Genomic DNA, 24152 nt, shown 5'->3' on the forward strand with positions numbered 1-24152 from the left:
TTTTATTTTTTTGGGTAAATATGTATATTTATATTTAATATAAAAAAATATACATTTGCCAGTTGTCTTTTAGGGCGGCCCTAAAAGGTAATTACCTGAGTTGCGAAAATGGCGGACTAGTTGTGTTTTCCAGACTGAATTACATTTTCTGTAATATCAATGTAGTTGAGTACTTTTTTCATTATAAAAGTAAATTTTATGACATTGGTACAATAAATTGAAAGTTAGATGACCATTCGTAAAATAACCACACAATACAATATTCATCGGCCATACCTCTTTCTGCTAAAGATTCAGATGCTATACGTTTCATTATCTTTATAATAATTGATATTGATATTACACAGCTGACCGTCCATCATTTACATCAATCTTCAGCATTTCAACTGCCTGCCTTTTTTATTTTTCCATTTTTTGCCCATGTATCTTTTGTTCATATATGAGACTTCAGACATGTGCATCTCCTATTTTACTATAAAACAATCTCAGAAACTGTTATACCTTCACTTCCATTCAGCTTGCCAAACCAAATGTCATGCCTCATGGATTTTGTAAGAATGCATATGGTACTATTGAAGCTTAGCACCCCCGAAAAGGTTCCATCGAAGTTGAGCAGCACGAGTAATGAAACACCGTATGACTGAGAAGTGAGAACTACAAGCTCATGTCTGCTGGCAAGCTCCTCTCAAGGAAATACAGGCTGCAATAGGAGAGAAGGTAAAATTACAGCAAAAGTATAAAAGAAAAAGAAAGGAAGAGAAGGAGAAAGCAAAAGCAGGTAACGAAATCAATATTGATAAGGTAGGTGCCATGCCCATGACAAACAAATTTAGAAGGGAAGCGACCTTTACAACAAATATGTAAATACAGCAAGATTCCTTAGTAATTATTTGTATCAGCAGATGAAAGAACTATCAGCATTGGTAGTATGCTGGTATTACTGATCCTTAACTACTAGCATTAACTGAAAAATGGAGTCCTCCATAAGATTATACTTCAACCATTAGCATCTAAAAGTTAGTATACTTCCATTTCTATAGTATAGATTATGTTAAAAAAAAATGGATCAAGCAAAGGAGGTTCCGCCAGATCAAAAGCATGGAAACAAAAAAAGAAATCAAGTTGCTGTCGAATACATGTAATGTAACTCATTGAAGCTCGGAACCTTTCAAGTGGAAGTACAATATTTAGCAGTGCCTGGTAACAACCAGGAGTAACGTTGATGTTGGCAGAAGTTATCTCACCTGGCAGACATGAAAGCCATTCCAAAGAAGACAGCTTTGACAGCTCGCTTCTGACCGGCATAGTCAAATGCCAATGGAAGCATCTCATGTAGGGTTAAAAATGCCATCACCCCTCCCACTGAAAGCAACATGATCCATTAGAGAATACAATAATTCAAAATTATATGTTTTTACTTTCTCATCAGTCAAGAAACTTCAAGTAAATAAAAATCATATCAACCTGCTCCCAAGAGGCCCTCCAGAATTTCAGGATTCAAGCTGCTTGGAAATAGATATCCTGCAGTTCATTCATGTTTAAAGAAACTAATGAAATCTGAACCAATTCACTGTTTCATGTACACTTTTATGTTCTATTTAAACTAAAAGACATGAATATCAGGTAAATCTTAACCTTCTCAAGAAAAAAAGACATGAATACAGGTACTCACCCACAATAATAACACCCAGGGGCTCTGCAAGACCTGAAAGTGTTGCCAATTTGAATGCCTGCCATTTGCTGAGACACAGACTCACCATATAAATTTCAACTGTGTAAGAAAAAAATGAGATAACGCATACAACAATATGATCTTGGTAAAACTGATTATGTTTGTTCTTTAGTTATTGCATGACCAACTAGAACATTATCCTTGCAATGCCATTGATAGAGCCTTGATAAATTGTTCTGAGCAGAGGAAATTACCAATCAAAGTGACGAGAGCATCTTATTGCTACCTTTTGTTGGAGAGCAGGAGCAAAAGGGTTTCATTTAGTTGAGTTTTCTTACTATCTGCATTTTAATTTCTTATACTCTAAAGCTCCAGCAACTTTAGTTATGTGCATGTAAGTCTTTTAATTTAAATAGCCTTACTGTAAGTCTTATGATTCAAATAGCCTTAAGGCCTCTAGCATAAGTATGTACAGATAACACGACTCTATGGCGAAACCACATTCATATGACCTGACTTAATTGAAGATAGGATGTTTACGTGCTTGGAGTCCATAAAGAATTAGAAAATTGACCAAATAATAGAAACCAAGATTGACGCCATAGCAAAAGATGCTATCCTTATTAATACTAAGTTAGTCTACTAGGAACCATTACCTCTGTGTCGCAAAATAAACTGGAAGTGCAACAGCAACACCCTGCAAGCACATCACATAAGAACATCTAAGAACAACATGTTGATTGTTAAAATATACCTATTTTGGCAAGACTATCCACTGTTTTACAGTAGTTACCATACCAGGCATTGTGAATCAATCAACCATTCAAGCAACTATGCCTCAACCCTAACTCAGCTAGGGATTTGGTATAATATGGAAAATGTTCGAAAGAATTAGTGCTCAGAATATGCACGGGCCTTATCTTCAAATATGGGCCATACATGGCTCTTGGATGAACTGATAAGCACATTCATTTTGTTATTTAATCAAAAACAATCTGCTCAGCGGAGAAAATTTGAATAACATGTTCATAGAGTAAAAAATGAATGAAACCAAGAATAATACAGCAATCAAGTACATACACATACACATTGGGATAGGATAAGATATCACACATTATAGCTGTGGTAAGGAGTCCATTCCTGTATACTTGCACTCAAGAAACAAACAGAAATCAGGAAATAGACTGGTCGATTTGTACAAAAGCATACCTCTGGTATGTTGTGTAAAGCAATAGCAAGAGCCAAGTTTAGACCAACCCGAAGTCCCTAAAAGAAAAGCATGACAAAAACAGAATCTAAACAATCATAAGTTTATAACTGAGGATCAATTGCACTGCAAGTTTAGTCAACATAAGAAGAGTGAATTTAGGTGAAGTTAGATGGGACTGCAGTGCCTTAATGCAAACAATTTAGATATATGGGCTTGTTCCGTGAGAATGAAATGATAAATGAAGATGTTGCACATAGAATCAAAATCGGAAGTTAAAATATAAAGTGTCAGAAGGGTGTTATGTAATTGAAGGATGCCTACAAAAGTGAAAGGTAAGTTCTATAGACCACTTATAAGACCAGCAAATGCTACATGGGAGTGAATGTTGGGCCACTAAAGTTTTAACACATCCGCAAGATGAATGTCGGAGAAACGCAGATGCTAAGACAGATGTGTGAAAATACAAGATTAGATCAAGGATAAAATGAGAAAATGCCGGTCGAGATGATCCGTTCATGTCCTGCGTCGACCTCCAGATGCAGCAATCTGTAGCTGTGATACCATGGTAAGTGAAGGTATTAAAAGAGGGTGAGGTAGACCTAAAATCACATGGAAGGAAGTTGTCTTGAAGGACCTAAAATATCTGGAATCCATGCAGACTTGGCGAAAGATATGGCACAACGGGAGAAAAAGATTTGTATAGGCGATACATATTAGTTAGGATAGACATGTTAGCACTTTTAAGAGGAACTATGGTGGTTTAGCCTTTCAGAGATTTATACATTTAGAAAATATAAAAAAGTCTAATACCTTGTATCTGTATTTGCATACCATTCGCATGAGATGAGTTTAAATGGAATAACATGCTCAGTGAAGATAGCCGATCTTAACTTGTTTAGGACTTATGCGCAGACTGAGATCTTTTGTCTATTTCAGTGTTGTCAAAGGCGCCCTTAAAGCGCGCTTAAGCCCTGAAGCGAGGCTCAAAACATTTTGAGCGCTTCGCCTCGCTTTATTTGCGCTTCAGTGCATCAACAAGGCTCTAAGACATAGTTTTCCTTGACAATGAGCCTCTCTTGAAGAGGTGACACTACATAATTGATATTTCACTTTATCGCAATGTTTTTACAATTTCTTTGTCCATATATTTGTTGTTCATGCTTATTATTATTAGTCTTGGACTAAACATATATATATTTGTGTTTTTTCACCATTGCACCTTTTTTCATTAAAGCCCACACTTTATCTGCGCTTTGCGCTTAAAGCCCAAGCTGATCTTAGAGCTTTTTTGCGCTTTTCGCTTTTAATAACACTGGTCTATTTCAAGAAAAAGACTTCACAAGTGTCTTCTCACCAAACCAAACAAAGTTATAACCATTACTCTTTCTGCAACTAACAGGTAATGTATCAGTAGCAGCATTAGTTCAGCTTGCTTGAAGCCAAACAAGAAAGTTAGTTTTCTCGCACTTCCATTCTTATATCCGAACAGCAAACGGTACCTAAGTTTATCCAAAAATCTACGTGTAGAGACGCAAGAGAAGAATGCCTTCATGCAATTCCCTGTCCTGTAGTTCAATGCAGTTGGTACAGTAGACTGACCATAGAAACAATAAAGGAAAAGTTGGACGTGCAAGATAGGATGGCTGTTTCCGAGAGACCCTCGGCTCAATAGAAGCATAAAAAGGGGGTCAGATAAGGTTAAAAGATTTAAAACGATATTGCAATGAAATAATGCAAGCGACACAGTAAAACAGGATAATCAAGGAATTCAATGCGATATGGAAATGCAAATCACGAAAGCGGCACAGATAAAATAGAGTAATCAAAGTACAGAAAGTAGCAAATAATAACATAAATCAAAGCACAAGAAATTATAATGCGCTAATGCGCCTACTAATAAGGAAAGATAACGAGACTTATATACTAGCCTTCTACCCTAATGTGGGTCCTCCACACCTTCCTATCTAAGGTCATGTCCTCGGTAAGCTGTAACTGCGTCATGTCCTGTCTAATCACCTCTCCCCAATATTTCTTTGGCCTACCCCTACCTCTTCTGAAACCATCCATGGCTAACCTCTCACACCTCCGCACTGGGGCATCTATGTCTCTCCTCTTCACATGCCCAAACCATCTCAGTCGCATTTCCCGCATCTTGTCTTCCACCGAGGCCACTCCCACCTTATCCCGAATAGCCTCATTTCTAATCCTGTCGCTCCTAGTGTGCCCACACATCCATCTCAACATTCTCATCTCGGCAACTTTCATCTTTTGAACGTGAGAGATCTTAACTGGCCAACACTCCGCCCCATACAACATAGCCGGTTGAAGCAGATTATGACCAGAAATACTGGGGCTGTTGACTGCGTTGTCCTCATTTATTTTTTGTTCTATGCAATTTCCTTTTTCTATAAAGGTTGTCCCATGCAATTTATATCCAAGAAATGTCTACTTTATGCACAATAAATCTGTTGGAAAGTTTTTCCAGTTATCGCAAAGATGGTTTTTTGCTACAATTTAAGCATTTTATTAAGATATTTCACATTACCAAGGGGGTGTTCGTATGAAGGAAAATAAGTGGATTTCTTATTTTCTTGTGTTCGGTACGTGAGCAAAAAATATTATCCTAAAAGCATTTGTATATAATCTAGACAAAATACTATGGGAGGTCGGGGTGAGTGTAAGGGTGTGGGGTGGTGGGGATGGGGGCTACGGGGGTGGGGAGGACACAATCAATGTGGAATGTCATTTGTGGAACTTGTTTTCCCTACTTCCACTAGGGAAGTCATTTTCCTCATTTTTAAGGAACATGTTTTCCTAGAGAAAATGTTTTCCAAAATTTTGACTAACCGAACATGGGAAAATTGGTTTCTCCATACCGAACACACCCTAAGTGTATGTATCTAAATTTTAATGCTGACATTTCCCCAAACAGAATAAAACCAATATTTTGTAAGTTGAGCAACCATGACTAAACAAGTTTCTAAGTAATTTACGTTTCAAAATTATCTGTATTCTATTGCCCCATAAAACATGTTAAAGAATTTTTTCAGTTATCACAACAATTGGCTCTTGCTCTTAATTTGATTAAGATATTTCACATTACTTAAATGTATGTTTTCTAAAGCTTATTTGCTACTTTTCTTTTAATCTTCAACCACCGTTACGGTATTACCTAACAAAAGGCGTGTCTTATAAAACAGTTATGAAGACCAGCAATATTATATGAGAGTGACTATCAGTTCTCTAAGTTAAATATATCAAAAAGCTGAATGTCATAGAAGTGTTGATGTTTAAGATGGAGTAGCACACAGAGAATAAATAGGTCGCCTCAGATGCCTTGGCGATACCCTGTGTAACCTCCATATTCACCGGTGATGATGATTAAACGTGATGAAAGGGACTGAGGCAAACCAAAAATCACATTGAGGGAAATCTTAAAAGGCCTATACCCCCTTACAAATAATGTGAGCTTAGCAAAGAATACAACAACTGGAAGTAAGGAATCTATATAGACAATACCAACTAGTTCAAGTTAAGGCCTAGTTGTTGTTGTTACGCTTACATTAAATCCGTTGTTTTCCACAAGTGCTTTATTCTGGTTAGAAACTTGTATGTTTATGTAGTAGGTGTAAGTCTGAGATTTTAGAGTCTCTAGTTTTGGGGAGTACCTAATTTTCCTTAAAAGACAAATTATTAGTACGGAATGGAATAGGGTAAAGATGATTCTTTTTTTCGATGACGGTGGTGTCCGGGCCAACTTGTGTGCCCCTCGACTATGCCACGGGGTACCTGTTATGGATATAGATGATTCATATAGCCGACTCCAACTAGTTTTTGATTTGAGGTGCCATTTATTAATTGAAATATTGTTACTCATACGATTCTTAAAATAGAAATCGTAGGTTGAGCAACAATGACTAAAGTGATTGTTAGAGAAGATTATAAACATCCAACAATCAAGAAAGGAGGACTACCTTCATTGATCCAAGGAACACAGCCATCCCTTCAGGAAAGTTGTGCAAGCTTATACCTAGATATAAAAGCCAATAAAAACAAATAAAAACCATGTAATACATCTTATATTGAATGAAAAGTATGGATCAAATGCATACATCATTCTCTTCTATTTCCATACTGCTACTCCTCCTTTCATGTAATTCTACGAAGTGTAGTTTAAGAAGAAACAGAGATTCAGAAGTCAATTGGACTTGCATAGTATGTGGGGGTACAAGTAAATGTTTGACTTGACAAATGACTTTTGATTGCTAGAAATAGGTGCAAGTAATATAGAATTCTTATCTGTAAAAGTCTCGAAAATTTAGGAACATCTCATACTAGGAAATCTTGTACTATGATTTTATCAAACTTTTTCAAATATTCCGAATTATTATGTCCGCTGACTTGTAGTACTTTTCATGCAGTTTTCAAATATGTAAATTTTATTGCAGAAAAAATGAAGAATTTATGCCCAGATTCACACCGAAAATTAGGGGCTCTGAACCACTTATCCCGAACGGCTTCACATAAAATAGGACGGAAGGAGTATGATTTTCAGCTGCCTATTGAGGAAAACCTACTTTTACTACGGGTGTGTTCGGTATGGAGGAAAATGTTTTCCTAGGAAAATGTTTTCCTGGAAAATCTTTTCCTAGAAAATAAGTGAATTTCCACTTATTTTCTTATGTTCATTTGGGTAGTGGAAAATAAGTGAATTTCTTACTTATTTTCTCATGTTCGTTTGGTTGATAAAAAACATTTTCTGGAAAATACTCATCCAAGCCTCACCAACTCCAACCCAACCCCCAACCCCACCCACACCACTCCCACCTACGCCCCCCCTCCAAAACAAAAATTCTTTTGATTTTTTTTTTTATTCCAAAAGTTTTAATTTTTAACCACGCAAACATTCAATTTTTATAATTGTCAACTTTTTTTTCAAAAGAAATATTTTTTTTTGGGGGGGGGGGGGGGGGGGGGGGGTGCAAAAACAAAAAAAAACGTCAAAAAAAATTTTTCAAAAATATTAATTTTTTTTCCCGGGGTGGGGGGGTGGGGTGGGGAGGGAGTGAGGGGGTAGGCGTAGGGGAGGGCTAGGGTGTGGGGTGCAAAAAATCAAAAATAATGTCAAAACTTTATTTCCAAAAAAAAATTATTTTTGGGCGGGGCGTGGTGGGTGGGGGTGGGGTGGGAGTGGTTGGGGTTTGGTGGTTGGGATTGGGTTGGGTGGTTGGTGGAATGAACTTGTGAACTTGTTTTTCCTACTTTTATTAGGGAAGTCATTTTCCCCAATTTTGAGGAAAATGTTTTCTAAAATTTTTTACCAAACGAACATGAGAAAATTGGAAAACATTTTCTGGAAAACGTTTTCCTCCATACCGAACACACCCTACAAGAAGAATCTGACATATTACGCTGAGCATATATAAGTCACACCTGACAGTCCAAATGGAGAGCTTCGCAACAGACAATAAGGAATGAAGGGAAAGGAATTGTTTAACAACAAGACTTTGTACATCTGGCACCTACTAAAAACCCTTAGCTTAATTGAAGGGTAAACTTAATTCTAATGACAAACTAGATAGGAAAAAGAACTTGAGTAAGCTTGTAATATTCTTCTCATACCAGAAATGGGTACTATAAAGGAGCATGTAACCTTGCACTGCAGAAACTGAACAAGACTCCAGATAAAATTATGCAGGCCACACTATATCCCTCTTAATGAATTTGCTCAAGATTATGCTTTACTTGGGGGCAATCTACTTATTATCAATCTAAGTTAACGACCTAATAAAACTCTCATGAAGGTGGAGTGTTACAACTTCAGAGACATTAAAATGAAGATTTATTTTAAGCATATATGTACTCTTGCATAAAATATTTGTAATGAGACTCTGAAACAACGAGAAACCTCAAAAGTAGGCTTCCACACATAGCACTTCATCAGGCCTAGTTCACAAACATTTGGAGTTCTTGAAATGAGAACTCAAAGGGAGGTTTTACAGCATAACAGAACCAAAAATGCTGTAAATCTTATGGAATTATCAACAAATCAATACAGCAGACTGACCTACTGCTGTGATGATTCCACTAAATAAAACTTGGCGGCGATGCTTCTTCATAATATCCTTACCCCTATCATCTCCGTCTTTCTGTTCTCATGCAGAAAACCATTTGTATTCTTTAATACTTTTGGCATGAATGAGATTTTCTCCTGTAGAAAACAAATCGTCATACCTTTTTGCCTTTGGCACTTGAAATGGGTGCAAGTGTAGGTTCTGGGATGAAATTTGCGATAAGAGCAAAGAAGATAACACCTGCAAAAAACTGACAGCCCAAAGATTCGCAGTCAAGATCCAAGAACTGTATTTTTCTTCTTTAAGGGTGTGTTTGGTATTGAGGAAAACATCTTTTTCCAATTTTTCTATGTTTGGTTGGTCAAAATATTTTGGAAAACAAGTTCTTTTGGAAAACAAGTTCCTTAAAAATGAGGAAAATGAATTCCCTAATGGAAGTAGGAAAAACAAGTTCCATAAGACACAAGTGACATTCCAAGTTCATTGTCTCCTCCCACCCACCCAACGCCCCTAATCCCCAACCCTTGGACCATCCCACCTCCATGACTCCCGAACCCCCACCCTATCCCACCCCAACAGTGTTTTGCTAGATTACATAGAAATGTTAATGAGATAATACTTTTGCTTACTTACCAAACCTAGAAAATAAGTAAGAAACCAGCTTATTTTCCAAGAAGACGTTTTCCTTCATACCAAACACACCCTAAGTGGAAAACAGATTGATAAAGTTCAGAATGAAATTAGGAGATAGCTCACCCAGAGGTTTCCCTTCAAGAAGCCAATGGAGTTTATAGCATTATGAGCCAAGTCAAAGAATGATATGCTGAGCATAAGACCAGCAGCAAACCCCTGCACAACCGGAGAAACTATTCAGGCCTCTCGGATTTACACCGTTGAACATAACGAGTTCTTTAAAGCTCGGAAAGCTTAAAGCATCAGTATTTAAAAATCAAATGATCCTTTTCTTCTGTTCAAATGCTAAAATACTCAAGTCCGAGAATATATTAAATAACCGACAGTAAACATCTACCAAGACAGCATGCTAAACAAGCAAGTGACAGATAAACCATGAATCACTGAAATTAACCATTTTATTTCTGACATTTTTACAAATACAATTAAACATCACCTGTAAAAGTCCTAGCATCTTCAAGTTTGGAGACTGGTTAATAACCACCAAAAGCGCACCTGCTCAAACGATAAGACAAAATTAGATCAGATAACTAAACTTTCTTAGGAGGACCTTATAGCTTCAAACGCTCAAGAAACTGAAAACAATGGCGGAGCTAGAAGCTGAGCTACAGGTTCAGCCGAACCTAGTAGCTTTAGTTCAAACCTTATATTTATGTTAAGAAATTCACTAAATATGTACAAAAATTAAATTCAGAACCCAGTTACTACATTTCATATTGCTATTATAGAATTTAGAACTCATAAACTGCAAATCCTAGCTCCACCTCTGACTGAAAACACACAAAGGAGATGGAAACAACCACCATAAAGTAATAGCACCATCAGTCCCCACTCCCCAATGTGCTTTATATAGTTTTTAAGAGGGAACTATGTATAAAAGTTGAAGTTTTAGCAGTATGATTTTCACTATGCTTACACAAAAGACACCAAGGATTGAGCACAAAAATGAAAAAGACACTTGACTTCCATTACTCAAAAGTACACCTCATTTGTCCCAACTTATGTGGTACACTTCCCTTTTTGGTCTATCCAAAAAACAAAAAAGATTCATTTCTATATTTAGAAACAATTCAACCTTTCATATACCCTAAATAAGGTTATGTATTGCCACATAAACCTTTATGGCTTAATTAGACCACAAGTTTCAAAGAAAATTCTTTGTTACTTAAAATGGGATAGAGGAAGTATTATTTTTCTCTAGCTATATGATAATTAGGGAAGAAAAGCATAACATTGGAGCACTTATCAGGTTGTGATAATTAATCCACTTTCACAAAAGTAGAAAATAGAAACTATTCCAAACTGAAAAAAACAACAAAAAAAGGAACTTTTGAACTCACCTAAAGAGGTACTCAAGCCACCCAACATTGAAAGACCAAGTGCAACAAGAATTTGAGAATCCATAGCAAAACCCTTTGCTCTGAAGCCCAGAAAAAATATCTATTTGAAGCAAATGGTTATCAAGATTAAATAATTTAGGCTCTAGGAAAGAAGAAATCAAATCCTGGAGACTGAATATACAATCAGATATATGAGAGAATGTGTAGATTTGAAGAAAGAGACAATGGAAACTGAGGGGTCCAAGAAATTACAAACTTGTTGCTTTTGGCTATGCAAACTTCTTAATTCTATTATTGTCTGCAGCTATTAGTTGATTTCTTTTAATTAAAACATTGATGCCTTTAGGATAAAAAAAGATGAAGGAAATTAGTTAAAAGGGACTTTACTGAATAGAGAGGTATATGACCCTGTATCGCCCTTTGTATATATGGGTAATTTTGAAATAATAATATTTGTGAAGGGTCATTTAATCAATATACTCCTACTAATTTGAGAGCCATTATTTGTTTTTAATTTGCAAATGTACAATCACAAGTTTTATAATAAGTCAAATTCACTTCTTCTCTTTTTTTTTTTTGGTAATTTGTAATTTATGTCTCTAGCTTCTAACCCATTTGGCCAAATTTTTAAAATTTAACTTATTTCGAAAAGTGTATTTTTCAAAGTGTTTTTAAAAAAAAATATTTTTTGTGAAAAACAATTTGTGTTTGGCCAATTAATTTAAAAAACACTTTTGAGCAACAATTGATATTTGACCAAGTTTTTAAAAAGTATTTTTAAGTGTATTTTCTCTAAAAAAAAATACTTTTGGGAAAAAGCTATTTTTTTAGTTTCTGAAAAACAGCTTTTGATACTCTCTGTATGCACCTTTTTTCACCAAAAAACTTAGTCAAATGCCTCAATTTTTTAAAATAAGCAATTTTAGACTTTCAAAAACTTCGTCAAACGGGCTATTACCCACTTAGACCGTAGGTGAATGACCTAAGTTCCCAAATATTCTAGACAAAAATCTATAGATGGCCGATTATCTCAAATTGGAAGGAAAAAAGCATTGTGGTTATGTTAAAGTCTATATGAGAGTTTGTTTTTGTCCAAAAAAATGTTTTTAAAATTATTATTTTTTCCATTTCATAGTGAGTTACATTATACTGTGTGTGAATAGTTATTAAAATGAACCGTTATTAAAATGAAGGGAGCATCCACAACTAGTAGAATTCTGAAGCTTAACAACTCCATTTGCTCTTATCAAGTCAAAAGAAATTATTTACAAAAATAAACCCTAAATTTTTAAAATTTTGAAGTTACTGAAGTTCGAATGATATGATATGTATGTTGAAACAAATGAATATAATCAGATTTTTTTATAATAGTATTAACATTTTATTATAAAGATCAAATTTTCTTTTAGAATTAATTTTTATTCTCTATAATAATATTTCATTATAGCAGCTAAAAAATAATTGAATAAACTAAGTCGTTATAGAGAGGTTTGATTGTATAATCAAAAGGAAATTGAATGTAACAAGTGATGAATAACAACTTGAAAAACAAGAAGTTAAAAGGTAAAAGGTGTTGTAAATTATATTTGGTTGTCCCTTAACTTGGAGACCAAGCTCAACTTGGAAACCAAGTTTAAACTTTGAATTATGCAGAATTCATTTTCTAGCTTGGTGACCAAGTTAGTTACTTGGCCACCAAGTAACCTCTCCTCTATAAATAGGACGTTCATTTACACATTTGTATATCAGTTTAAAAGTTGAATAATAAATCAGTCTCTCTCTATACATTTATTTTGGTGTATTTTTTTTTATAGTCTTTATTTTATAATACGTTATCAGCACGAAATTCTGCCATCTCGAGCAAATACTTTGAAAGTCTCGAAGGTATTGACTTTCTTTTTCTTAATTAATGGCAACTCTTTCTAAACGTGAATTTGTTACCTTAGATATATCTGGCAAAAGCTACCTATCTTGGGTTCTTGATGCCGAAATTCATCTTGATGTGATGGGTCTGGCAGACACCATCAAAGATCAAAATCAAGCATCGAATCAAGACCGTGTCAAGGCAATGATATTCCTCCGCCATCACCTTGATGAGAGCTTGAAAATGGAATATCTCACTGTTAAAGATCCTCTTATGCTGTGGAATAATTTGAAAGATAGATATGACCACCTGAAGATGGTTGTGCTTCCACAAGCACGTTTTGATTGGATCCATTTGAGGCTACAAGATTTTAAATCTATCTGTACATATAATTCTGCCATGTTTAAAATTATTTCTCAGTTAAAATTATGTGGTGAAAATATCACTAATCATGATATGCTGGAGAAAACATTCTCCATTTTTTCTGCCTCGAGTATGCTCCTGCAGCAGCAATACCGAGAGATGAGGTTCAAGAAATATTCTGAACTAATTTCACATCTTCTAGTGGTTGAATAACATAATGAACTATTAATGAAAAATCATGAAAGTCGACCTACTGGTACTATCCCATTCCCTAAAGTGAATGAGGAAAATTTTCACCATTCTAGGCATGAAAGAGGTCGTGGTCATGGCCATGGTCGAGGAATAAATTTTAATCATGATTCTTGTCTTGCACTAAATAATACCCTTCACCACCAGGAGTGTAAAAAGAAGGATGAAAAGCATGAAGTTGTGCAAAAGAAAAATTCAGAAAATAAATGCTACCAATGTGGAGGAAAGGGGCACTGGTCACGTACATGTCGTATGCCAAAGCATCTAGTTGAGCTTTATCAAGCCTCCCTAAAAAAGGCAGAAAAGAATGCCAAAGCAAATTTTATTTCTGAAGATAATGTTGAGACCGTGTATCTAGATGCGGCAGATTTCTTTGAACTCCCTGAAGGAAAAATAGATCATCTGATCGGTGAGGGATCAGTAATAGTTTAGATATTTTCATCCATGTTGTTACTATTAGCTATAATAGCTATGTTTCCATAGTTATGTAAATAAAGTTTGTGTAATGCTTTGTTTAATAATAATATCTATTTTAATGTTCTCTTTGTCTATTCTTTCATTTTGAAGAATATATGGAAATTCCTAAATTTTGTTTGGATCAATGACCAATCATGAAGATATTTGTGTGATTGATAGTGGAACAACGCATGTCATATTCAAAGATGAGAAATACTTTTCTCACTTGCTTAGGAAAAAGGGAAATGTTAATACAATTTCTGGCAATTCGAAATTGATTGAAGGCTTCGGAAGAGCTACGATATTTCTGCCTATAAGGGGACGAAACTTGTTATAGAAGATGCATTATTCTCTTCTAAATCCCCAAGAAACTTGTTAAGTTTCAAAGATATCCGCCGTAATGGGTATCACATTGAGACATCAAAGGAAATAAATGATGAATATTGTCACGCCCCGAACCATGGCCTGGGCGAAACACGGCACTCGGTGCCTTACTGCATATGACCAAGCGAACCACATGGCTTGCTGAATCATCATGAGGCATAACATGAGCGGAATATAACGTGAATACATGATGAGCCTTTATAAAACGTAGTAAGTCATAATACTTAATAAAAATACTTGTTTAAACATGAGTGCGGAAATAACATGAATGAGCCAAAATGGCTATACGACTCCGAATGTCTGACGTAACATAACTGACTTGTCTAGTCTATGAAACCTCTAACATAAGTCTGAACATGGAAAACATACTCGTTGGGACAAGGCCCCCAGCATACCTTAGATGCATAGCTAATCATTAAATAAAGATTTGAATAAACCCCGAATGAGATGGGGCTCACCAATAAGCTGATACGAATGCTGTCCTACTAAGCAGATGTATCGTCCTGTAAATCAGTACCTGCATCGTGAAATGCAGGCCCCCGGGCAAATAAAAGGGGACTTCAGCACATTGAATGTACTAGTATGTAAGGCAACTGAATGAAATAACATGGGACATAAAGTAATAAAGATAAGAACTGAATGTGAAACTGAAACCTGGTTATGAGCATGAACATGAATACATATATAATATAAAGCATGAGTAAAACATGGTAGGTAGGGAGAGCGTTTCATAACCGACAATATAATATCACCACGTGGGTACGTGGAGTCTGGTACCTCGCCGGACCAGCAGAGCCCCCATACCTTGCCAGGGTATAAGGTCGTATCGTGCCTGATGGATCCATTCAGTGTAAAATTAAGGTATCGTCCTATCTGGGCGAAGCGATCCTAGTTCTACGGTGGCTACGTAGTTTCAGGCTATCTGAGCCTTCTCGGTAATTCGTGCAATCCCCAAAAACATAAACATAATATAGTTGGCTAAGAAGCCCATGATTTTCGTCAAATAACTTGTATTTAGCATGTATATTTCTTGTATCGTGGCATGAAAGTAATTATATGATTTAATTGCATGAAAACTTGTAGACATATAGGATATTCATGAAATAATCATTCTTAGTCAAAAACATGCATGCAAGAACCCATGGAATACAAAATATGGGTTTTCATGGATTACGGACAGATTCTTAATAATCATAATGAGTATCAAGAACACAATGATAGAATAATAGCAATTCAAACATAATATAGTCATAGACATGGACCTAGGGTTATCATGAGCATAGTATAGAATAGAAACCCTAGTTTTGTAAAGTTTCATACTTTATGGATTAGGAGGCGTGGGGAAGAACAATGATGTTCCCACACGTAGATAGTAACTCTACATACCTGGTAATGCTCCAAAACTTGAATTAAAGAGTTGAACTTTGAAGAAGATTTCGAAAATCTTGAATCTTAAACCTTGAGATGAGTTTTCTTGAAAACCCTAGTTTAGGAATGATGTTTCTTGCTTAGATTTGTAGAGTATATGTTAGAATTGAGTTGGAAGGGTTTGGATTGACTTACCTTGATGTTTTGGATTGTTGCTAGGGCTTGGAATTGTGAATAATGATAAAAGAACTCAAGGCTTGAATTTATATAAAACTGAGACGGAAATTATATGGACGTATTATACGGTCCGTATAATATGACCATATTTTATCATGGCTGAACAAAACGTCGATTTGGAGCGTCATGAAGTACGGACGAGTTATACGGTCCGTATAAAATTATATGGGCCGTATAACAAGTTCGTATAACATGATCGGTGAACGGACTGCAATGTAATCCTTCAGTAAAATGGCCATAACTTTTTGTACAGATGTCCCCTTGTCCCCCCCCCCCCCCCCCCCCCCACACACACACATAATATACCGTTGGAAAGGTATTTCAAAGGGATACAACTTTCAAGAAGGAAGTTTTCACAAATTCCTAACGCAAGTGCCAGAAAACAGGCCATAAGTACAGACTGTCCTAGACTTAGACGAATTTAGAAGGCCTTAAGAACTTCACTTTTTGGTTTGACTTCAAAACGACTGTTTATCACCCGAGTTCATCCCAAATAGATTCGTATAGCTAAAATATCACCTTTATACTAGATTCATACATTCATACCTAATTCGAATTTACGGGATGTTACAAATATCTTGCCATTACAAAGAATGTCTCCGGCCAGAAATATGTTTTGGAGAAATTATCAAATTTGTCTTCTAGCCTGTATTATGCAGAAATTAGTACAATTGAAGCACACTCGATCGTAAACCAGAAGTTTAATGATTCAAGTCATTTTGTGCTTTGGCATGACCGAATAGGTCACCCTGGATCAATAGTGATGAAACGAATTATTGAAAATTCAAATAGGCATCCACTTAAGAACCTGAAGATTCTTGAAAGTGGTGAATTTTCATGTGCCACTTGTTTTCACGGTAAATTAATAGCTAAGTCATCACCAATGAAAGTTGACATTGAATCCCCTACCTTTCTTGAGCGTATACATGGGGATATATGTGGACATATTCATCCACCTTGTAGGTCATTCAGATATTTTAAGGTCCTAATAGACGCATCTTCAAGATGGTCTCATGTGTGCCTCCTATCGTCTCGCAACCTGGCGTTTGCGAAATTATTGACACAAATAATACGCTTAAGGGCACAGTTTCCAGATTATCCCATTAAGGCTATACATCTCGATAATGCCGAAGAATTTACGTCTCAATCTTTTGATGATTATTGTTTGTCAGTTGAGATAAAAGTTGAACATCCTGTAGCTCATGTTCATACCCAAAATGGCCTTGCTGAGCCATTTATTAAACGCCTACAATTGATAGCAAGACCACTACTTATGAAAACACGGTTGCCAACTACCGTTTGGGGCCATGCTATCTTACATGTAGCATCTCTTATTCGTCTCAGACCGACTCATTATAATAAATACTCCCCGTCACAATTAGTATTTGGCCATGAACCAAATATTGCTCATCTCCGAATCTTTGACTGTGCTGTATATGTACAGGTAGCACCACCACAGCACACTAAGATGGGCCACCAAAGAAGGTTAGGAATATATGTTGGGTTTGAATCACCCTCTATTATTCGCTACCTTGATCCATTAATGGGAGATTTATTCACTGATCGATTTGCAGATTGTCAATTTGATGAAACAAATTTTCCATAATGAAGGGGAGAGAGAAAAGAAATCAAAAGAGAAATAGCGTGGAGAGTTTCATCACTATCTCATTTTGATCCACGTGCCCCTATATGTGAACAAGAGATCCAGAAGATCATTCACTTGCAGAAAATAGCAAATCAAATGCCATAGGCATTTGCTGATTTGAAAATAATAACTAAGTCACATATCCCTGTAGAGAATGTGCCTATCCGAATTGATGTCCCAAAGGGACAATTTATTAGTGCCATAGCCTCTGAATCTCATACACGCCTGAAGCATGGTAGTCCAGTGGGTTCTAAGGATAAAAATCCTAGAAAAAGAAACACAAAATGATTAGAATGACACTATGAAAGAATATCATAAAGATATTCAAGATCTGATTAATCCTGATACTCCTGAAGATATCAGGCTCCTGCACCCTTGTTAACTCTCAAACACTTCATAATGTGCTCTATATCCCTAATTTCAAATATAATATACTTTTAGTAGCTAGATATACAAGGGAACTGAGATGTTATGTCTCTTTCATTTTGGATTTTTGTATCATTCAGCACCTATTCAGTGGTAAGGTGAGGGGAAACGGTAGTTTCAAAGATGGACTCTACATTCTCTATCCCACTTTACCTGCTACCATTCAAGCTTCAACATGCTTATCCACTACTGTTCCAACTAATTCCAGCTTCTTGTGGCACCAAAGGATGGGACATGCTCCATATGTAGTTTTACAGAGAATTCCTACAATAAAGCAACACTTTGCTCTTTCAAATTCTTGTAATTGTCATGTTTGTCTATTAGCAAAACAGTCTAGACTTCCAGTTACTTCTAGTATTTCTAAATCTAGTTTTGTGTTCCAACTTGTTCATATGGATGTTTGAGGTCCATATAGAGTCTGTACCCATAATGGTTTCAAATATTTTCTCACTCTTATGGATGACCATTCTAGAATGACATGGACTTTTTTTATGAGACTTAAAAGTGATGTCTATGTTGTTCTCAAAGACTTTATTCACCTAATATAAAATCAGTTTTCAGTTACTATTAAAGCTTTTAGATCAGACAATGGATCTAAATTCTTCAATACCCTCTGCATTGACTTGTTTAAACACAAAGGCATTGTCCATCAGAATAGTTGTGTTCACTCTCCACAACAAAATGGTGTTGTGGAGAGGAGCACAGACACCACTTGGACATTGCTAAATCCTTGAGATTTCAGGCTAATGTTCCCTTGAAATTTTGGGGTGATTATTTACTTACTACTACTCATTGTTAATAGATTGCCTAGTCAACTACTTCATGGTAAATCCCCTTATGAATTGTTTCATAAAAAAGCACCATCCCTTCATCACATGAGAGTCTTTGGTTTTCTTTTTTTTGCCACTAAAACAGACTTCTTAGATAAATTTACCCCTAAGTCTATTCCTGCTGTCTTCATGGGTTATTCTTCAGTACGGAAAGGTTACAAGCTTTATGATATTGAGCTTGAAAAGTTTTTTATCAGCAGAGATGTTGTCTTCAAGGAACATGTATTTCCCTTCAGACACACAAAAAATCAATTTGTACTTTCTCATTCTTTCTTTCTTCCTTTCTATGATTCACCAGTTCTTCCTTCTACTACACTTAGGGGTGTCAATGAGTTTACAAAAACTGACTTAACCGACCGAACCGCACCGTACCGAACCGACTTTTAGGTTTCTTTTAGTAAAACCAACGGTTTTTTATATAAGTTTATAACCCGAATAATTGGGTACGTTTTTAATTTTATAAAAAATAACCGAAAAATACCGAACCGTACCGAATAATATATGTGTAAAATATAATTTATATATTAAGTTTAAAAATAATAAAATATTAATTTTTTTGCTTTAGACTCGGGGTAATGGAAATGACTACAAGTTGGTGACATACTTAACACCCATCCTATCACTGAAACCTAATATATTACTCCTATCGAAACTAAATTAGACTTATTATATTGCTCCTATCAAAACTAAATTACTTGTAACATCTCGAGCAGCAACAAGAAGCTACAAGGTATTCCAATGATATTGAGTAGCAAACTACAAGTTGTTAGATATCTTTCCTCTCGTATGATTTAAACTTCTCTTATTGGTATACTTAATCTTTGTAAATTTAGTTCTTGTGTCACATTTTAATTGATTTCTTCCCGCTTGTGTGATCTAAATTATATATTTTTTTTGCTTAACAATGTTTAACAATATCGTTATATAGTAGTATGAATCTCTAATCTTCTTGTCTTTCATGTATTCTTGATTCATCACCTTTTAAACGGTAAAAATGTGTAGAGAGTATTTGTAAAAATCCTACACAAGTATATATGGTAGCGTGTTCTAATTTTTACTAGTGACCTTTACATTTTTCGTCAAAAAATAACCGAACCATACCGATAACGAAGAGAAACCGAGATGTTGGGACAGTTTCAAAAAGTTTAATTTTGGTTATATAAAATAAAATAACCAAAAAAATTGGTACGGTATGAATTTTATAAAATAACCGCCCGAACCGAACCATTAACACCCCTAACTACACTATCACCTTCAACATCTCATGATGTTTCTTTTTCTATCTCCTCTGATACTTCTTCTATGCCTTCTTCTTCCTCTTCCTCTCCTGTTATTCCACCATCTTCCTCTCCTCCCAGTCCTCCAACGTCTCCTCTTCCATCAACCTCTTCACCTTCCTATCCCAGAACCTCTCCTCCTTCTTCTTCCTCTTCCCCTCCTCTTACTTCTCCTTCTCCTATAGTATCCCCTAATCCTGTTGCTCCTATCCTTCCTTCTAGGTAATCTGGTAAAGTTACAAAGCCCCCCATCTGGTTAACTGATTATTTACATCCTCCTCTGCCTTTCTCTTCTTCTACTTCCACATCTCATCCTATTCAACATTTTATTGCCTACTCTCATCTATCTCCTCATTATCAAGCCTTCCTTACTTCTTTTTCCTCTTAAACTGAACCTTTTTCTTTCTCTCAAGTAAGTAAGGACAAGAAGTGGGTTCAAGCCATGCAACTTGAGATTGATGCCTTAGAACTCAACCATACTTGGGAATTAGTTGATTTGCCTCATGGCAAGGTTCCTATAGGATGTAGTCCGTGTATAAAATAAAATACAACTCAGATGGTTCTATGGAGAGATATAAGGCTAGGTTAGTAGCAAAAAGGTATACTCAATAGGAGGGTTTGGATTTTCATGATACATTCTCTCTAGTGGCAAAGTTGACCACTGTCAAAACTGTTATTGCAACTGTTGCACTTAAGAACTGGCCTATCTACCAGTTAGATGTACGTAATGATTTCCTTAATGGGGATATATCTAAGGAAGTATACATGACATTGCCACAGGGTTTCAGCAGTCAGAGGGAGTTTAAAGTATGTAGACTACTAAAATCCCTCTATGGACTAAAACAGGCTTCTAGACAATGGAATCTTAAGTTGTCACAGGCCCTGAGCAATTCTGGTTTCATTCAGAGTAAATATGACTACTCTCTATTCACTAAATCCTCTAAGGGAAAGTTTGTGTTGATTCTTCTCTATGTAGATGATTTGATAGTGACAGGTAATAATCTGGAGGCAATTCAAGATGCCAAGGCGGTATTTCATAATAACTTCAAGATGAAAGAACTTTGTGAACTTAGATACTTTCTTGGAATTGAATTTGCTAGATCCAAGGAAGGTATATTGATGGCACAGAGGAAGTATGCCCTTGAGATGGTATCAGAATCAGGATTAGCAGGATCAAAGACAACGGAAACTCCAATGGAGCAAAATTTAAAGCTCACAAGTAGTGAGATTGATAAAGCTCTCAGTGAAGCAATAACTGATGACAAAACTCTCAATAAAACACCAGCTGATGAACTAATGGAAGATAGGGGGAGATATCAAAGGTTAATTGGGAAGCTATTGTATTTAACCATCACCAGACCTGATATTGCATATACAGTGCAGAATTTGAGCCAGTTCATGCAAACACCTGAGAAGTCTCATTATGAAGTTGGGTTATTGATGTCTAGTTGAGGATCAGAACATGTTACAGCATACTGTGACTCAGACTGGGCATCATGTCCAATGTCTAGAAAATCTGTAACTGGATATTGCATTAAATTGGGATCCTCTCTTGTATCTTCGAAAGCAAAGAAGCAAAACACTATATCTAGAAGTTCTGCTGAAGCAGAATATAAGAGTATGGCTCATACAGTTGTAGAGTTGGTTTGGTTGTATGGACTAATGAAAGAATTGACACTAGAAGTAGAATTACCAATGGAATTTTACTGTGATAACAAGGCTGCCTGCAGATTGCAGCTAATCCCATATACCATGAGAGGACTAAGCACATAGAAATAGACTGCCATTTTGTTAGGGAAAAGCTTCAAGAAGAATTAATCAAGACATAACATGTAGCAAGGCAAGCGCAACCAGCTGATGTTCTGACTAAAGCACTAGGACACCAGCAACATGCTTATCTGATTAGCAAGTTGGGAATGAAAGACATTTTTTCATTCACAACTTGAGGGGGAGTGTTGAACTATGTATTACCACTGCATTAGGAGAGTTGTACATGTGTGTATTTATGATTGTGCTAGTTAGTTAGTTAGGTGGAAGAGTGATGAGCTATAGATGAGCTGTCAATTAGTTAGTGATTAGCTGTGTTATGATTAGGAGGTTATAAGTAGGCATTGTAAAGCATATTCTCAGATCAAGTTCATTCTATGAAATCAGAGATTTTCTCTCATTGCAATATATCTCTCTCTAACTTTCTTCTTCCTCACCCACTGATACCCGCCATTTGATGTTATCAGATTTCTTTTTCATTCTTCTTCAATTTAACAGTAACAAATGAGTAATTTTTGCTCATTTAATACGGATTTGTTATGTAGGTTTTTTGGGTCTAAAACAACAACAATAACAATCCAATGTAATATGAGAAGTAGGGTCTTAGAAGAATGGTTGTACGCAAATTTTACCCCTACCTTTATGGGGTAGAAAGGTTGTTTCTGATAGACTCTCGACTCCATAAAAACGTTTTTTTAAAACAGATTTAAAAAATATAAAAGTAATGAAGTTATGATGAAATTATCGATGGAAAAAAAATACTAATAGCAAAATTAGTAACGATAAGAAAAACGATATATTATATATAGATTTATTTTGTTATATGCATACAGAGGGAGTTTTGCTCACTAGTCAATACTTGATTTTTTTTTTCTTTTTTCTAAAAATATTATGTTATGTAATTGTAGAGTCAGTGCTTTTTTTTGAAAAAACAAAAAGTAATAGACATACAGGTAGGAAAATGGCGAGGTGGGAATAAAATTCTCACTAACAAGTAAAAATCCAGGTAGTCAATTAATTGATCATGATAAAATTTGAAATATTTAGAGATTGTTTCAAGGGGAAAAGGTTAAAAATATCTCTGAATTATTTGAAATAGGTCAAGTTTATCTTCTCTTATATTTTTTGCTCAAAAATGCACTCGTTGTTAGTCAACAAGCTCAAAAATACCCTCCGATTGACCAAATAGCTCAAAAACACCCTTCCTATAATGATTATCTTAAAATAAGAAAAAATGGGTCAAATCTGCCCTTGAACTATTTGAGATGGGGTAATTTTACCTTCCATTTATAGTTCGGCATAATGGTTTTTAATTGTAGAGACTTGAGCAAAAATTTATAAGGGAGATTATGAGATTACTTTTACTACTATAAATGATAATTTTATACAGTGCCAAAAATTTTATATTCTTATATTGTTATTATATTCCCCCCCCCCCCCCCCCCAAAAAAAAAGTTAAGGGCAAAATTGGCTCATTATTCCTTGTTTTTAAGCAACCGTTACTAAGAAGGGTTTTTTCGAGCTGTTTGGCTAGTTGGATGATGTTTTTGAGTTGATTGACTAGCATGAGGGTATTTTGAGCCAAAACCAAATCCGAAGGTAAAATTGACCGATTTGTTCATGGTACTTTTGGCCCTTTTTCAATTCAAACTTGAAATAAAAATTTGAAATTTGACAAAAAGCTTTTAAAAGAACCAAGTTTTTAGCAAGAAACATCAAATGCCATTTTTTTTATTGAGACACAACTTTAACTTCCAAATATCTTTTTTCAACTTAATTTTAAATATACTTCTTCTTCCTTTTCAAATTTCAACCAAATCATATCAAAATACCGACTCTAAAAAGTTCCCTTAGATTCAATACGTCTATATACAAAATTGGGCTTCTTTTTAACAATAATAAATAAATGAATTTATAAAGTATCATTGTTATGCTGATCAGCAGCCGGCCTCCCCTGAATTGTCGGGAAACAAATGACTTTAAATTGGGAATTCGTCAGCAGTGCAACAACTTCACTTTTTCTTTAAATTGATATTTTCTGTTCTTTGCTAATCCACTCAAATTCAAATCTGGGAAATGCCTTTTCTTTTTCTCTTCCCGAAAAAAATCATTCAAAATATTCTAAACTTAACGATAAAGAGGACTTTTGTATATATTAAAAATGTTAACGTTGCGTGCTTGCCAAATCAACTCTAAGCCAGGTGATAACCTTTATCTTGGTTGAATTATAATTGAATGATATTACTATATCATCAAAGGTTATGACAAAGTGGTAAATAACTTTAATCATTAGTTAG

The 24152-nt window shown here is 35.5% G+C and overlaps 1 protein-coding gene across 2 annotated transcripts; it reads right to left on the bottom strand.

Moving 5' to 3' along the window:
• Positions 1-217: 217 nt before the first annotated feature.
• LOC132643689 (zinc transporter ZTP29) lies at positions 218-11384 on the bottom strand. 2 transcript variants are annotated; one of them, XM_060360202.1, is made up of 12 exons: positions 10990-11380; positions 10086-10144; positions 9713-9805; positions 9117-9206; positions 8950-9031; positions 6857-6912; positions 2882-2938; positions 2329-2369; positions 1673-1740; positions 1465-1521; positions 1245-1362; positions 218-700 (listed from the first exon to the last, which is right to left on the bottom strand). In XM_060360202.1, the coding sequence occupies exons 1-12, from the start codon at positions 11051-11053 to the stop codon at positions 655-657; spliced, it is 831 nt and encodes a 276-aa protein (XP_060216185.1). In that variant the 5' UTR covers positions 11054-11380; the 3' UTR covers positions 218-654. The 2 variants fall into 2 exon arrangements, with proteins under 2 accessions (XP_060216185.1, XP_060216186.1); XM_060360203.1 differs by lacking the exon at positions 2882-2938 and having other exon boundaries at positions 10990-11384.
• Between the last annotated feature and the right edge of the window lie 12768 nt (positions 11385-24152).

The sequence above is a fragment of the Lycium barbarum genome, chromosome 6, assembly GCF_019175385.1.
Source record: "Lycium barbarum isolate Lr01 chromosome 6, ASM1917538v2, whole genome shotgun sequence".
NCBI classification, from domain to species: domain Eukaryota; kingdom Viridiplantae; phylum Streptophyta; class Magnoliopsida; order Solanales; family Solanaceae; genus Lycium; species Lycium barbarum.

Excerpts from the sequence above, each read along its gene's own strand:
- LOC132643689 (XM_060360202.1), bottom strand. The coding sequence starts at position 11,053 with ATGGATTCTCAAATTCTTGTTGCACTTGGTCTTTCAATGTTGGGTGGC. Across the intron at positions 9,032-9,116 it reads CAAGTGCCAAAGGCAAAAAG|AAAGACGGAGATGATAGGGG; the intron begins GTATGACGATTT and ends GCATGAGAACAG. Across the intron at positions 2,939-6,856 it reads TGTTCCTTGGATCAATGAAG|GGACTTCGGGTTGGTCTAAA; the intron begins GTAGTCCTCCTT and ends CTTTTCTTTTAG.